Source organism: Muntiacus reevesi, chromosome 13 (assembly GCF_963930625.1).
Source record: "Muntiacus reevesi chromosome 13, mMunRee1.1, whole genome shotgun sequence".
NCBI classification, from domain to species: domain Eukaryota; kingdom Metazoa; phylum Chordata; class Mammalia; order Artiodactyla; family Cervidae; genus Muntiacus; species Muntiacus reevesi.
In genome coordinates this window covers 29,516,959-29,531,792 of record NC_089261.1, presented here as the reverse complement: position 1 = coordinate 29,531,792, position 14,834 = coordinate 29,516,959, and the positions used below count along the sequence as shown (strand labels likewise).

General features: G+C 39.1%; 1 protein-coding gene across 1 annotated transcript in view; it reads left to right on the top strand.

The window, feature by feature from the left end:
- Positions 1–12,409, top strand: part of ASIC5 (acid sensing ion channel subunit family member 5) — a 45,089-nt gene extending 32,680 nt beyond the window's left edge. Inside the window, exons 9-10 of the mRNA XM_065903797.1 lie at positions 9,387–9,478; positions 12,219–12,409. Of these exons, the coding sequence (XP_065759869.1) occupies positions 9,387–9,478; positions 12,219–12,409 (283 nt within the window). The remainder of the gene's footprint in view (positions 1–9,386; positions 9,479–12,218) is intronic.
- Positions 12,410–14,834: the final 2,425 nt, after the last annotated feature.

Below are 14,834 nucleotides of genomic sequence, written 5' to 3'. Positions count from 1 at the left end.
AATTCTGATCAGTCACAGGAAGCAAGGGCTGACAGCACTGAATCATCAATGAAAGCCTAGAATTTTAAAGGTAGAAAAGAGCTTGTCTTTCAACCCCTTAACTTAATTCAGTGAAAAGTGAAATGAGGACTGAATAATTTGCTTATAATCTTATACTTTTGGCCCAACTGGGGAAGAATGCTAACATGACTGAAAACATGAAAATCCGTTACCTCTACATTATAAGTGCTTCCCTGGCAGCTCACTGGTAAAGAATCCACCTGCAATGCAGGAGACCCCAGTTCAATTCCTGGGTCGGGAAGTCCCCTGGAGAAGGGATAGGCTACCCACTCCAGTATTCTTGCACTTCCCTGATAGTTCAGATGGTAAAGAATCCACCTGCAATGCAGGAGACCTGAGTTTGATCCCTGGCTGGGAAGATCCCCTGGAGAAGGGAACGGCTACACACTCCAGTATTCTTGCTTGGAGAATCCCCATAGACAGAGGAGCCTGGCAGGTTACAGTCCATGGGGTCATAAAGAGTCGGACACGACTGAGCGACTAAGCACAACCACATATATTATAAAGTTTGGGTCTACTAACAACTGTATTAATTAAAGGGAATACAAATTATCCTCATTTTACAGAGGAGGGGAGTGAAGTTACTGCATTTCAAGTGAACTGTCCTGTGAAGGGCATTAGTGGCATGCAGAGAATTTATGCCCCAAACCTATAACTCTGGTCTCTGTATATTTTCCACAGAGACACATCACTACAATTTTGATGAATTAAAGATTACATTAGGTCTCCTTCTGCCATATCACTCTCCTATCAGAAATAACAACTCAAACTTCATAAAAAATATTTTAAATATCAGGCAACATCATAACATTTATCTTTGTATTTTATTTATATTTTTAAGCTGAGGACCTGACATATTAATATAGTATGTTTGGTGTTTGTATTTAAGTCTATTATAATAAAATATATTAGCTAATTAAAAGCAGATTTACTTTTGCACAGCCAAGTATCTGACTTTGAAAGCATATTTCAGGTTTTAAGCTGATATGTATTTTAATGAAACAAATGAAAAAGCATTCTCCTAGTATAAATTCCTAGACAATAAAATGATCTTTCAAATCAGGAAGAAAAAGTCTTCTCATTAAGGTGGGGTTGATAGAGTATCACTTTAAATACTTGGATAAAAAGATAGAAAGCTAGAAAATTTTCAGCTATATCTTTGTCAGCACTCCTGTCTCTAGTGTAGATGCCTCTATTTCATTTTAATATGGAAAACTGATGTATTTATAATATTGTTCCTATTATACTTAGCTGTGCCCGAGAAGAGCACTTCATGTGAATTTTTTGGCTAGAAAAAATCCCCTGGGCTCCCTGTTTATCATGCAGAGGATGCAGACTTTATTTTAGAGACATATTGGTGAAGTCAGAAAACAAACTCATTGTTATACAAAATGACTCTAGAGAACACTGTTGCTTTTTCTCCTAAAATTTATATTATTGTAAGTAGCTACCCATTAACCTCATCCTAAAACTGGCACATGGGGACCTTGCAGGCTTGTGTCTAGCAGAGGCCAGTGCCAGGAGAGCTAAGGTGAGTGGCTGAATACAGCTGGACTCAGGGCTGTCCAAATCCTAGACAGAGCCAAGGGTTAGAAATCACACATATAATTAAAAATTTGCCTTGTGCACTGAGATCAAAAATCGAAGAGTGGTTAATCAGAAAACATGAAGAGTTTGTCGTTTAGTTGCTAAGTTGTGTCCGATTCTTTCGCCACCCCATGAACTGTAGCCCACCAGGCTCCTTTGTTTATGGGATTTCCCAGGCAAGAATACTGGAGTGGGTTACCATTTCCTTCTCCAGGGGATCTTCCTGACCCCGGGGATCAAGCCTGCATCTCCTGCATTGGCAGGTGGATTCTTTACCACTGAGCCACCAGGAAAGACCATGCAGTTCATTAGGAAAGCAGATATAAAAGCTTAGCATCAGTAGAACTTAAAGCACTCTTAATTTAATCATGAAGTGTGATGGCGGTGGCACAAACCAGCCCCAGAGTATCACCAGCCTGGAGCCCCAAGTGGCAGTTGCCGGATTCCATCAAGAAGGAGGTGAAAAGATTAGCCTGATTGAAGCAGGCACTATGGAAGTGAATTGTGGCTGAATTTAGGCCAATTTTATTAGCAAAATAATTTTTTTGTGTGTTCAATTGAATGAATTTTCAAGTAAAATTTGTATAAAATGATTTGGTTTATAGAAAATTATAGAAAAAATTATTCCCCTTAATTAATCCAGCACTAAAACTTAAGCATGTGGAAGCATTTTTTAGTGTTTTATAAATGCAATAAACACTATTTTTTCTTTGATCTTCTTACCCTCATTAAAATCCAGATTTTATTTGATAATTTTGCTTCTTGACATAAACAAATATTCTTGGATCTAAATTCTGAAAATTTTTCCTATCACCGTGAAATGTAGATTCAACAAGACCCAAATTACCAGCAAGTTACTCACTTTGGAGGAGCTGAGAAACCTTGCGATGTTTTTATAGGGGTTTAATTTACCTTCTCTCAAAAACACAAATGGATAATTCTGGAAAATGGCTCTAAGTTTTGTGCTTGGGAACTTAAACAGTATTATCAGTTTACATGCAAATTTGGATCACACAAAGATTGCAATATTGCTAAAATTTCTCAGCTTCCAAAACAACTTCATTATTTCCTTCACTTTGGCTGTTGTTTTATTATTTGCAAATATCATGATACCCCTTGCTCAGCTACTTAAACACAGTACATTCCCCTGTCGCCCAGGGTTAAGCCAATGGAAATTCAGTAAACATATTAATGATACATTTTGAATTAATTCTATTTGGGAATATTGATTTCTGAATGGTAAACAATAAGAAGAGTGATTTACAACCATGCCTCTCAGATATTAAAAATACCACATAATTCCAGGAATCACTGCTAAATAGAACCTATTTTTTTTTAACTTTTTATTTTATATTGGACTATAGCTGATTTATAATGTTGTGTTAGTGTCAGATGTACAACTGTTCCAGTTACACATATACACGTATCTATTCTTTTCCAGAATCTTCTCCCATCTACATATTATATTACATAATAGGATCTTTCTTAATGAAGCTATTGTTGCATATGAAAACCAACAGGTAGTTGATTTTTACCTCAGTTTATAAGACAGAGAGGTTAGCTATTTATATATCTATTAATTCGTTGTTTTCTTCTCTGATTTGTTCCCTTATTTGTCCATTTCACAAAATGGAAATGAGTGCCTTTTGTGTGTCAGTATTCCAGAGTGCTCTAAAAACTAGAGATACTTCTGTGCATAAAAGACAAACCCCTGCCTTGCTGCACGCATGCCCTGTGAAGTGAAGATGGACAATAAATATATGGGGCAACCAGCCAGGGTGCTGAGTGCCTGGGAGGGGAAGGGACAGAACAGAAGGAGTCAGTCGGGGAGGGCTGGTCTCAGCATGAAGGCCTGAGATCAAGTAAGATTGTCCTGGCAGGGTGACAGCTGAGCAAAGACCCAGTGCTTCTCAAACCTGTCAGTGTCAAGGTCCCTTTAAAGTCTTCAGAATCACTGCAGAGCCCATTGAGTTCTCCTTCATGTGAGTTTTAAGTATCAACATCTGCCATGTTAGGAAAGTAAGGTATGACTTCTTAAATTTATTTGATTCACTTAAAACAACAATAATGAATGTGCTATACAGTAACAGAAGTAAAACTTTTTATAAAGATTAACTATTTTCAAAAAAGTTTAGGAAGAGGAGTGGTACTGTTTTAGGATGTGGTAGGTTTCTTCTCGTTTATGCATTTACTCTGTCGGGTTATGTTGTTTGGTTGGAGAACATGAAGGAAACCTCGCATGAAACAGATGTATAGTTCAAAAAGGGAGGCCTGTTTTAATAGCCTTTATAGATAACTGTGATATTTTTCTTTGATGATACATCAAAAATCAACAAGACTAGCTTCTTTCATGTTAACCGCAGTATTTGTCTTGTGATTTGTCCAGAGGAACTGAGGTCAACTCTTGACTCAACATTTGATGGCACTGTTGAGATTCATGCTGCCATACATGCATCAAGAGGGTATGAAAAATGTACTTATTGTTCACACAATGACACTTTCTGTGAACAGAAGGGCAGTCTCCCAGGCACAACTTTTCCTGGTTTGTGAGAGAACAAGAAAAGGCAACTGGCTCTGCCTGACCTTATGGTTTTGGGATAGGACTTGGACAAATGATCTGAGATGAGGGACAGGGTCTGTGTAATTGAACTTTCCCAGGTGCCAAAGGGGGAAGAGCATGGCTTTCTCATCAGTTTAACTCTTTGAGGACAAGAAAGGGGCAGGGTGGCATTTGAAAGCTGTCAGCTCTGAAATGTCAAAACATATCAGTGAATTTTTCATATTCAATTCTATTTATATTCACTGAACTTGCACTTTGAATGGGTCTTTTATTTGTGCATGGTTTGGAACAACATTTATTGGATGTTAGAATAATTCTTTTAGCTATGTACATTTTCCAAATATTGATCCACTTTATTATATAATACACATTGCAATGTAATATCATTACTTTTCCTACCATAAAAGTCTTTAAAAATTGAGTTATCAAGCTCATCATAGCAGACATAAATTTTCCAAAATTTTAACTTTAGCATAAAAGTTAAAAGCTTAAAATTTTTTATTGACCTCAAGTCTTATCAGTTATTCTCCTTGATGCAACAGGCTCATTTTGTTTATTATTGTGAAAATCTCTGCAAAATTTCACATTTTTAAGAACCATAGCTTGTCAGCCATTCTTTCGAGTGAAAATGGTGTTCTGTACCAAAAGTGGCTACTGCAGCTTTCTTGAAATAATCATCATAGTGGAAATGTTAACATGTCAGTATTTTATGAAAATAATCTTGACTTTGTGAACTCTAGGAATCTGTGTGGGCTTCCCTGATGGCTCAAGTGATAAAGAATCCACCTGCAATCCATGAGGTGTGGGTTCCATCCCTGGGTCAGGAAGATCCCCTGGAGGATGGCATGGCAACCTACTCCAGTATTCTGGCCTGGAGATTCCCAAGGACAGAGGAGCCTGGCAGGCTACAGTTTATGAGGTTGCAAAGAGTCTGATACGACTAAGTAGGCACACACACTAGGGATCTATGACCACACTTTGAAAATTGCTAGGCTTTAAGGCGATGTAAGAGCTGGTCTCAATATTTATGAGGAAAAGGCGCTTCAGGAAGGAAAATCACATGTCAAGAAAAGTCCTAGACTGACAGCACACCTTATACATGGGTAGAATAGCCTGGAAATTGGTGTGGCAGGAGGCAGAGTAGATGATAACCAAGAATGGTCAACAATCGGTCACCATGAACAGGTCAGTGGTAGACAGAAATCTCATAACACTGCAGAAGGTGAGTCTCTGGGGAGCTCTCAGCAGGAAAGTGATATGATTTACAAGTTGCAGAAGTATTGCCTTGGTTCTTGTGTGAGGAGCAAAGGGTGAGTATCTGTTGAGATGGAGTACACTAAGGTCAGAAGCAGAAGGAGAAACCAGAAAGCGATTGGAAAAATCCAGGTGAGAGATGATGGAGGTTTAGGCAAAGGTGGTCTCAGTGGATGAGTGAGAGGTTGGATTCTGGGTATATTTGAAGGTAAAGCAAATACTTACTGATAGATTAGCTGTGCAGTGTTATTGCATTAAAAATGAGGAAATATCTAAAGTTTGACTTGGAATATTTGAAATATCTGTTGAACATCACATAGAATATCAAAAGAGGTATACACAGAGAATACACAAAGAGGCAATTTGATGTATTAATGAAGTTCAAGGTGGTGTCTTGGCTGAAGATGGTGAGGGTACATAAGAGTTATTTCAAAATAGTTATTTAGCCATTCTGGCTACGTGTAAAGATTTCCAGAAAACACTGAGAAAACAGTCTCTGCCCAAAATACTAGTGATGTAAGGTAAATGACTACCATTTATTAAAAGCACAATATATGCAGATTCTGTGCCAGTTCTTTGCATATATTATTTAACTGCTTCTTGCCACAGCACTGAAATCCTGACACAGAAGAAGCAACCAAGACTCGGGAAAAGCAGGTGGTTTCTCCAGGACCACATAAGTCACAAAGAACAGGACCCAGATTTGAATTAAAGTTAGACACACACTCAAACATTTGTAAATCATATACTCAGTAGATATTTCCATTTAATGTGTTTTTTTCAGTTTCTCAGGAATGAAGCACAGAAAAGTTATTAGGTCAGGAGAAAAATAATTTTCCCCAAATACCGACATGACATGAATGTGTTCAAAATGAAGCTACTGTGACTAGTACTGCACACGATGTCATTCTAATTCAATACTAAACAACCTCTGAGAAAAAAATAAATACTACCTTTGTCGAATGGGAATTAAAAGACCATTTGCCAAACCTCTGTCTGTGCCTGTGAGGGCTACCATGTCAGAATAAAGGGTGGGAATAGAAGAAGTCAGCTAAGACTGTCAAAAAAGGTGGTCAGAACTTCTCCTAACATGGGGGGAACCCAGGCCAACAGAGGGCAACATCAGTTCAGGTCAGTTCAGTTCAGTTCAGTAGCTCAGTCGTGTCCAACTCTTTGCAACCCCACAACATGTCTGTTGCGACCCCTGTCCATCACCAACTCCCGGAGTTTACCCAAACTCATGTCCATTGAGTCGGTGATGCCACCCAACCATCTCATCCTCTGTCATCCCCTTCTCCTTCTGCCTTCAATCTTTCCCAGCATCAGGGTCTTTTCAAATGAGTCAGCTCTTCGCATCAAGTGGCCAAAGTATTGGAGTTTCAGTTCCAGCATCAGTCCTTCCAATGAACACTCAGGACTAATCTCCTTTAGGATGGACTGATTGGAACTCCTTGCAGTCCAAGACGCTCAAGAGGCTTCTCCAACACCATAGTTCAAAAGCATCAATTCTTCAGCACTCAGCTTTCTTTATAGCCCAGCTCTCACATCCATACATGACTATGGAAAAACCATAACCTTGACTAGATGGACTTTTTGGCAAAGTAATGTCTCTGCTTTTTAACATGCTGTCTAGTTTGGTCATAGCTTTCCTTCCAAGGAGTAAGTGTCTTTTAATTTCATGGCTGCAATCACCAGCTGCAGGGATTTTGGAGCCCAAAAAAGTAAAGTCTGTCACTGTTTCCACTGCTTCCCCATCTATTTGCCATGAAGTGATGGGACTGGATGCCGTGATCCCAGTTTTCTGAAGATAGAGCTTTAAGTGAAATTTTTCACTCTCCTTTTCCACTTTCATCAAGAGGCTCTTTAGTTCCTCTTCACTTTCTGCCATAAGGGTGGTGTCATCTGCATATCTGAGGTTATTGATATTTCTCCAAGCAATCTTGATTCCAGCTTGTGCTTCTTCCAGCCCGGTATTTCTCATGATGTACTCTGCATATAAGTTAAATAAACAGGGTGACAATATACAGCCTTGATGTACTCCTTTCCCTATTTGGAATCAGTCTGTTCTTCCATGTTCAGCTCTAACTGTTGCTTTCTGACCTGCATACAGATTTCTCAAGAGGCAGGTCAGGTGGTCTGGTATTCCCATCTCTTTCAGAATTTTCCACAGTTTATTATGATCCACACAGTCAAAGACTTTGGCATAGTCAATAAAGCAGAAATAGATGTTTTTCTGTAACTCTCTTGCTTTTTCGATGATCCAGTGGATTTGGGCAATTTAGTTTCTGGTTCCCCTGCCTTTTCTAAAACCAGCTTGAACATCTGGAACTTCACAGTTCATGTATTGCTGAAGCCTGGCTTGGAGAATTTTGAGCATTACTTTACTAGTGTGTGAAATGAGTGCAATTGTGCAGTAGTTTGAGCATTCTTTGGCATTGCCTTTCTTAGGGATTGGAATTAAAACTGACCTGTTGCAGTCCTGTGGCCATTGCTGAGTTTTCCAAATTTGCTGGCATATTGAGTGCAGCACTTTCACAGCATCATCTTTCAGGATTTGAAATAGCTCAACTGGAATTCCATCACCTCCACTAGCTTTGTTCATAGTGAAGCTTCCTAAGACCCACTTGACTTCAAATTTCAGGATGTCTGGCTCTGGGTGAGTGATCACACCATCGTGATTATCTAGGTTGTGAAGATCTTTTTTGTGCAGTTCTTCTGTGTATTCTTGCCACCTCTTCTTAATATCTTCTGCTTCTGTTAGGTCCATACCATTTCTGTCCCTATTGACCCCATCTTTGCATGAAATGTTCCCTTGGTATCTCTAGTTTTCTTGAGGAGCTCTCTAGTCTTTCCCATTCTATTGTTTTCCTCTATTTCTTTGCACTGATCAGTGAGGAAGGCTTTCTTATCTCTCCTTGCTATTCTTTGGAGCTCTGCATTCAAATGGGAATATCTTTCCTTTTCTCCTTTGTTTTTCTCTTCTCTTATCTTCTCAGCTATTTGTAAGGCCTCCTCAGACAGTCATTTTGTTTTCTTGCATTTCTTTTTCTTAGGGGTGGTCTTGATCCCTGTCGCCTGTACAGTATCACGAACCTCCGTCCATAGTTCATCCGGCACTCTGTCTATCAGATCTAGACCCTTAAATCCAATACTCACTTCCACTGTATAATCGTAAGGGATATGATTTAGGTCATACCTGAATGGTCTAGTGGTTTTCCCTACTTTCTTCAATTTAAGTCTGAGTTTGGCAATAAGGGGTTCATGATCTGAACCACAGTTAGCTCCTGGTCTTGTGTCTGCTGACTGTATAGAGCTTTTCCATCTTTGGGTGCAAAGAATATAATCAATCTGATTTCGAATGTGGTTCACTGAAGAAGCGAATGGCAAACCACTTCAGTATTCTTGCCTTGAGAACTCCATGAACAGTATGAAAAGGCAAAAGGATAGGACACTGAAAGATGAACTCCCCAGGTCAGCAGATGCCCAATATGCTACTGGAGATCAGTGGAGAATGACTCCAGAAAGAATGAAGAGACAGAGGCAAAGCAAAAACAACACTCAGTTGTGGATGTGACTGGTGATAGAAGCAAGGTCCGATGTTGTAAAGAGGGCCACATACTTTAGGTCTAAATATTTTAAAGGTACAAAATAAGATACCAAACTGTTTGGTAAAATATGGTTGCCCACCTATCTTAAGTACATGGTCAAAATCACAAAGTCAAAAATATCAGGGGAAAACACAGATTTCTTTTCATATGCTTGAAAGTTGGCACATATCAAAGATAGATAAATTTTATTATATTGCACATGTTTGAGTGTGGACAATGTTTATATGAGTAACCAAAAAAGAGGAAGTAATTAAAAAACTGAAAAAAAAAAATTGGGTTGACAATCTTGAGCTCAATTAACTCTGCTTTATCCCCAGGGAGAATCTTGTGAACCTTGAAATAAACTACAGTGACTTAAACTATAAGATAACCCAGCAGCAAAAAGCAGTGAGTGTCTCTGAGTTACTTGGTAAGTATTATCTAGTTGTTCCTCAATTTTTTTTTTAATTTCTCTATTTTAATTGGAGGCTAATTACTTTACAATATTGTGGTGGTTTTTGACATACACTGACATGAATCAGCCATGGGAGTACATGTGTTCCCCATCCCGAACCCCCCACCCACCTCCCTCCCCATCCCATCCCTCTGGGTTGTCATGGTGCACCGGCTTTGAGTGCCCTGTTTCATGCATTGAACTCAGACTGGTGATCTATTTCACATATGGTAATATACATGTTTCAATGCTGTTCTGTCAAATCATCCCACCCTCGCCTTCTCCCACAGAGTCCAACAGTTTGTTCTTTATACCTGTGTCTCTTTTGTTGTCTTGCATATAGGGTCATCGTTACCATCTTTCTAAATTCCATATATATGCATTAATATATTGTATCGGTGTTTTTCTTTCTGACTGACTTCACTGTATAGTAGGCTCTAGTTTCATCCACCTCATTAGAACTGACTCAAATGCATTCTTTTTAATAGCTGAGTAATATCCCATTGTGTATATGTACCACAGCTTTTTTGTCCATTTGTCTGCCAATGGACATCTAGGTTGCTTCCATGTCCTGGCTATTGTAAACAGTGCTGCGATGAACATTGGGGTGCACATGTCTCTTTCAGTTCTGGTTTCCTCGGTGTGTATGCCCAGCAGTGGGATTGCTGGGTCACATGGCAGTTCTGTTTCCAGTTTTTTAAGGAATCTCCACTCTGTTCTCCATAGTGACTGTACTAGTTTGCATTCCCACCAACAGTGTAAGAGGGTTCCCTTTTCTCCACACCCTCCCCAGCATTTATTGTTTGTAGACTTTTTGATGGCAGCCATTCTGACCAGCATGAGATGGTATCTCATTGTGGTTTTAACTTTCATTTCTCTGATAATGAGTGGTGTTGAGTATCTTTTCATGTGTTTGTTAGCCATCTATATGTCTTCTTTGGAGAAATGTCTGTTCCTCAACTTTTAAAAAAATTCTATCAGTTTATTTTCCTTTCATATTTAAGGTTTAGCTTATCAACAGAGAAAAATAATCCATGGTGCTTGTCACTCACTTGTCATGTAAATTTGGCAATTTTCCAGTCCCTGGACATGTCTCCAGCAAATGCACCAGGGTGCTCACAAATGAGGCAGGGTTTACGGGCTTCCCAAGTGGTGCAGTGGTAAAGAATCACCTGCCAATGCAGGAGACTCAAGAGACATGAGTTCCATCCTGGGTCCAAAAGATCCCCTGGAGAAGGAAATGGCCACCCATTCCAGTATTCTTGCCTGGAAAACACTGTGGACAACAGAGGAGCCTGATGGGCTACAGTCCATGGGGTTGCAGAGAGTCAGACATGGGCTCATGGTCACTCAGCATCTTCCTTCACTCAGATGTATCTAACCTGATGTCTGGGTTGAACATCAGTGTCACTGACCTCTGCACCAAATTCCACCCAGACTGGTCTGCAAAGAATTTGAACAAGTAAAATCTGCATTTAAGTTACAACCACCACCTGCTCATGCTCCTCCATCATTCAGTCCTTGGCACACTTAACTGCTGAATTCCAGATCTCACTGTCTCTCAGAGGAGGTTGTGGAACAGACAGAACAGGAATCAGAGTCAGGTTAAGTGACCATGGTCAAACCCTGGTGGCTGAGCCAATCTCCTCAACACAATGCAGAATCTTCAACGCTCTTGGATGGGCTTCCCTGGTAGCTCAGCTGGTAAAGAATCCACCTACAATGTGGGAGACCTGGGTTCGATCCCTGGGATGGGAAGATCCCCTGGAGAATGGAAGGGCTACCCACTCGAGTATGGAGTCACATAGAGTTGGACTAGACTGAGCAACTTTCACTTTCACTTTCATACTCAATCCATCTCCAGGCCTTGCAAAAATAACATTGTCCTAAGAATGGCTCAGGGCAAGGAGGAAAGCATTAGTAATGTAATCTATTTACAAAGCCAGTGCTTGAGGAGTCAGATTCACAGAGACAAAAAATAGGGTGGTGGGTGCAAGGGACTGGAGAAGGGGGCAGTGCTGAGTCAGTATTTAATGAGGACAGAGTTTCTGCTGGGACAGATGCTGGTGATGATTTTATGACAACGGGAATATACTTAATGCCACAGAATTGTACACCTAAAACTGACTAACTTGGCTAATTTTATTCTATATACATTTTACCACACACACAAAAAAACAAGCAATAAAGATTTACAGATGCTTAAAAACTTGTTAAAAAGAAGGCAGTACTGTCTTCATACATCTTAGTTCAATGAAATACTGCAAATGCTTACAAAGAAATTGTTTGGACACTTGAGGTCATAAACTGCTTGGAAATTTGTTTCTGGAAAATATCATTAACCAGTAAGGCTGTCCTAGTGTCCAATTTCTGTTCTCCATTCTGTTTTCCACTTAGAAGTGAATATGTGATTGTCTAGAATGTTTTATGAATTTGCTGAGATTTAATACCCTCCAAAGTCCTTGAGTTATATTTTTGGAAATAGAATTTATGTTTTCTTTCACTCCCTTTTTTGAGACAATTATGTGAATGTTACTTTAAGGTATTATTTATTGCTACCACATTATTTATGCTAAACTTAATACCATTAGCTCATATTCATATATCAGCTATTATTAACTTTTTAGCTTCAAATAATTTAAAATCTAGTAATGTTTAATTTGCTTTTTATGGAATATGCATGATTTATTCACTTTCTTTATTGGCTTTATTACAGCAGATCTTGGTGGTCAGCTGGGCCTATTTTGTGGGGCCAGTGTGATTACAATTATAGAAATTATTGAGTATATATTCACCAATTTCTACTGGATATGCATCTTGTTCTTGCTGAAGATCCCTGAAATGGTCCAGGGTGCTCCTGCACCTCAGAATCACCTGGTGAATAAGGACAGCATCGAGGTATGCTGATGTCCACTTAGGACAAAAGCACTTGTTCTTCTCTTCATGATACCTTCAGATTTACTCACGGCTTATTCACTGCTTTGTAACTTTATGTTATAGTCCTGGGGATATCTATCTTTTTGTACATATTTCATCTCTGTCTGTGTCTTTAATTACACATACATATTGATTTCTATATTAAAAAAAGAAACAGGCACTGTCTTGGGTTTTTTCCACCATGGAATTAATCGATTAATTCCCAGCACCCAGAACAGTAGAGATTACATAGTAGGCATTTCAGAAATACTTCTTAATGATTGAAAGCTTGTGCAATAGAAAAAGACACTCTTTATGATTAACTACATAAGTTAGACATGATAGATAAACTATATTTGAGGAGACAAGATACTTCTTTATTCAGAAAACAGCACATGTAATTTGTGCTTTAGTCGGGTGGAGAGGGAGGTGGGAGGGGGTATCGGGATGGGGAATACGTGTAATTCTATGGCTGATTCGTGTCAATGTATGACAAAACCCACTGAAATGTTGTTAAGTAATTGGCCTCCAACTAATAAAATAAAATAAAATAAAAATATCTATAAAAAAAAGAAAAGAAATAAACCAATAGAGTATATGTAAAAAAAATAAAATAAAATAAAATTTCTGAGAGATTTTATTTTGGGGAAAGTTCAACATGATTTCTTTTCTTTTGTCTGGAAAGTCCTATTATATAACTGACTTTTGGAGCGACAGTATCTATGTCTTGTACAGGTGGATACTTACAATAAATCTATTCGAAAGTAAATTTGTAGTATATTGGGAGAATACAGTGTTTATCCCTAATATCTGTGTATACTTCTTTATCCCTAATATCTGTGTATACTTCTTTAATCCCTAATATCTGTGTATAATTCAAGATTTGCTATGCTGTCATCACCCCTCAGGCCGTTATTCTACTCTTCTCTTTGTGAGTCTGTTACTAAATGCACCATCTAAACAGCATGTAGTGGGGGGAGTTGGGGGGGGCACCCCTGGAGGCCCAGTGGTAAAGAATCTACCTGCCAAGGCAGGAGACATGCATTTAATCCCTGGTCTGAGAAATTCCCACATACTGTGTAGCAACTAAACCAGTGCACCGCAGCAGTTGAGCCTGTGCTCCAGAGCCCAGGAGTGGCAACTACTGAGTCCCAGAACCACAACTACTAAAGCCCGCACATCCTAGAGCCGGTACTCTGCAGCAAAAGAAGCTAGCGCGATGAGAAGCCTGTCCACTGCAACTAGAGAGTAACCCCCATTCACCGCAACTAGAGAAAAGTCCGAGCAGCCGCGAAGATCCAGCACAGCCAAAAGTAACTAACTAAACAAATTAAAATTTTCAAAAATAAATAAATAAACAGCACATGGTAATAGATAGGCCAGGTAAGAGCTGGACCATGTGGCTGAAAGATACCGTCACCCATCTGGGAAGCTGTTTTCTTTATTTCTTTGCTTAAATGATGAAGGGCAAATAGTCAGAGAGTAAATGCAATGGAATGGAGATGAGAATGAAATGGAGAAGAGTCCTTGAGATGAATGTTAATTTATGAGTGTTACTTCTTTGGGGATTGATGAAGGTAGCCACACAGAGATTTTTTTGCTTTGAAAGTCAAAATTGTAACTCTACTCCTTGCCAAAAAAAAAAAAAAAATAGAAGACTAGACCTTCTGAAGCATTTTAAATATTGTTGAAATAGCAAATCCATGTTTGTGACATGACAGTCAGTAATGGGTCACCCTCAAGTGACACAACACTGAAGAGAGTGATGGTGGATGCAGATAAAGGCTTGAGTCCCTAATACAAACCTCCTCTTGAGAAGGGATGAAGCCATAAAGGAAGCTGAAGCTGTGGAAGGCAATAGCCTAAAGCTGAAAGGACAGCTTGGAGGATGCAGTGCTACTGCAGTGGAAGACATTAGGGTGAACAAGAAACTGTGGGTTGGGGAGCAAGAAAGAAAAAGCCATCTAATGATGCACTTATCACATAAGATAGACGGCTTTGCCACTAGTGGCTTATCACTTAAATAAATCAGTTTCACCTTTTGCTCCATTTTAATTTGAGAACTTCTAGAGTTGCCCAATTTCCATCCACAGTGACTACTGTAACTTTAATTAAAGCAAGAATCTTTTTGGAAGTATCAGAAAATGGATATATGCAGATTAGAGTCTTTGATAGAAATATAATATCGAATCTCAGCATGAAATACTGAAAATTTAGGACTGTCAGTCACCACATGCAGCAACTACTTAGAATTCTTCCAGGAGTCAATTGTTCATGTGTTACCAGGTTTTGTTGAAGATATATCCTGCCACTGAGACATCTAAGTCCCCTCATAACTGCAATATCAGAAGGACTTTTCAATAAAGACAGAGCAACTCAGCAGTCACTGATGGAATGGAAATGGTACTCAGCGAGG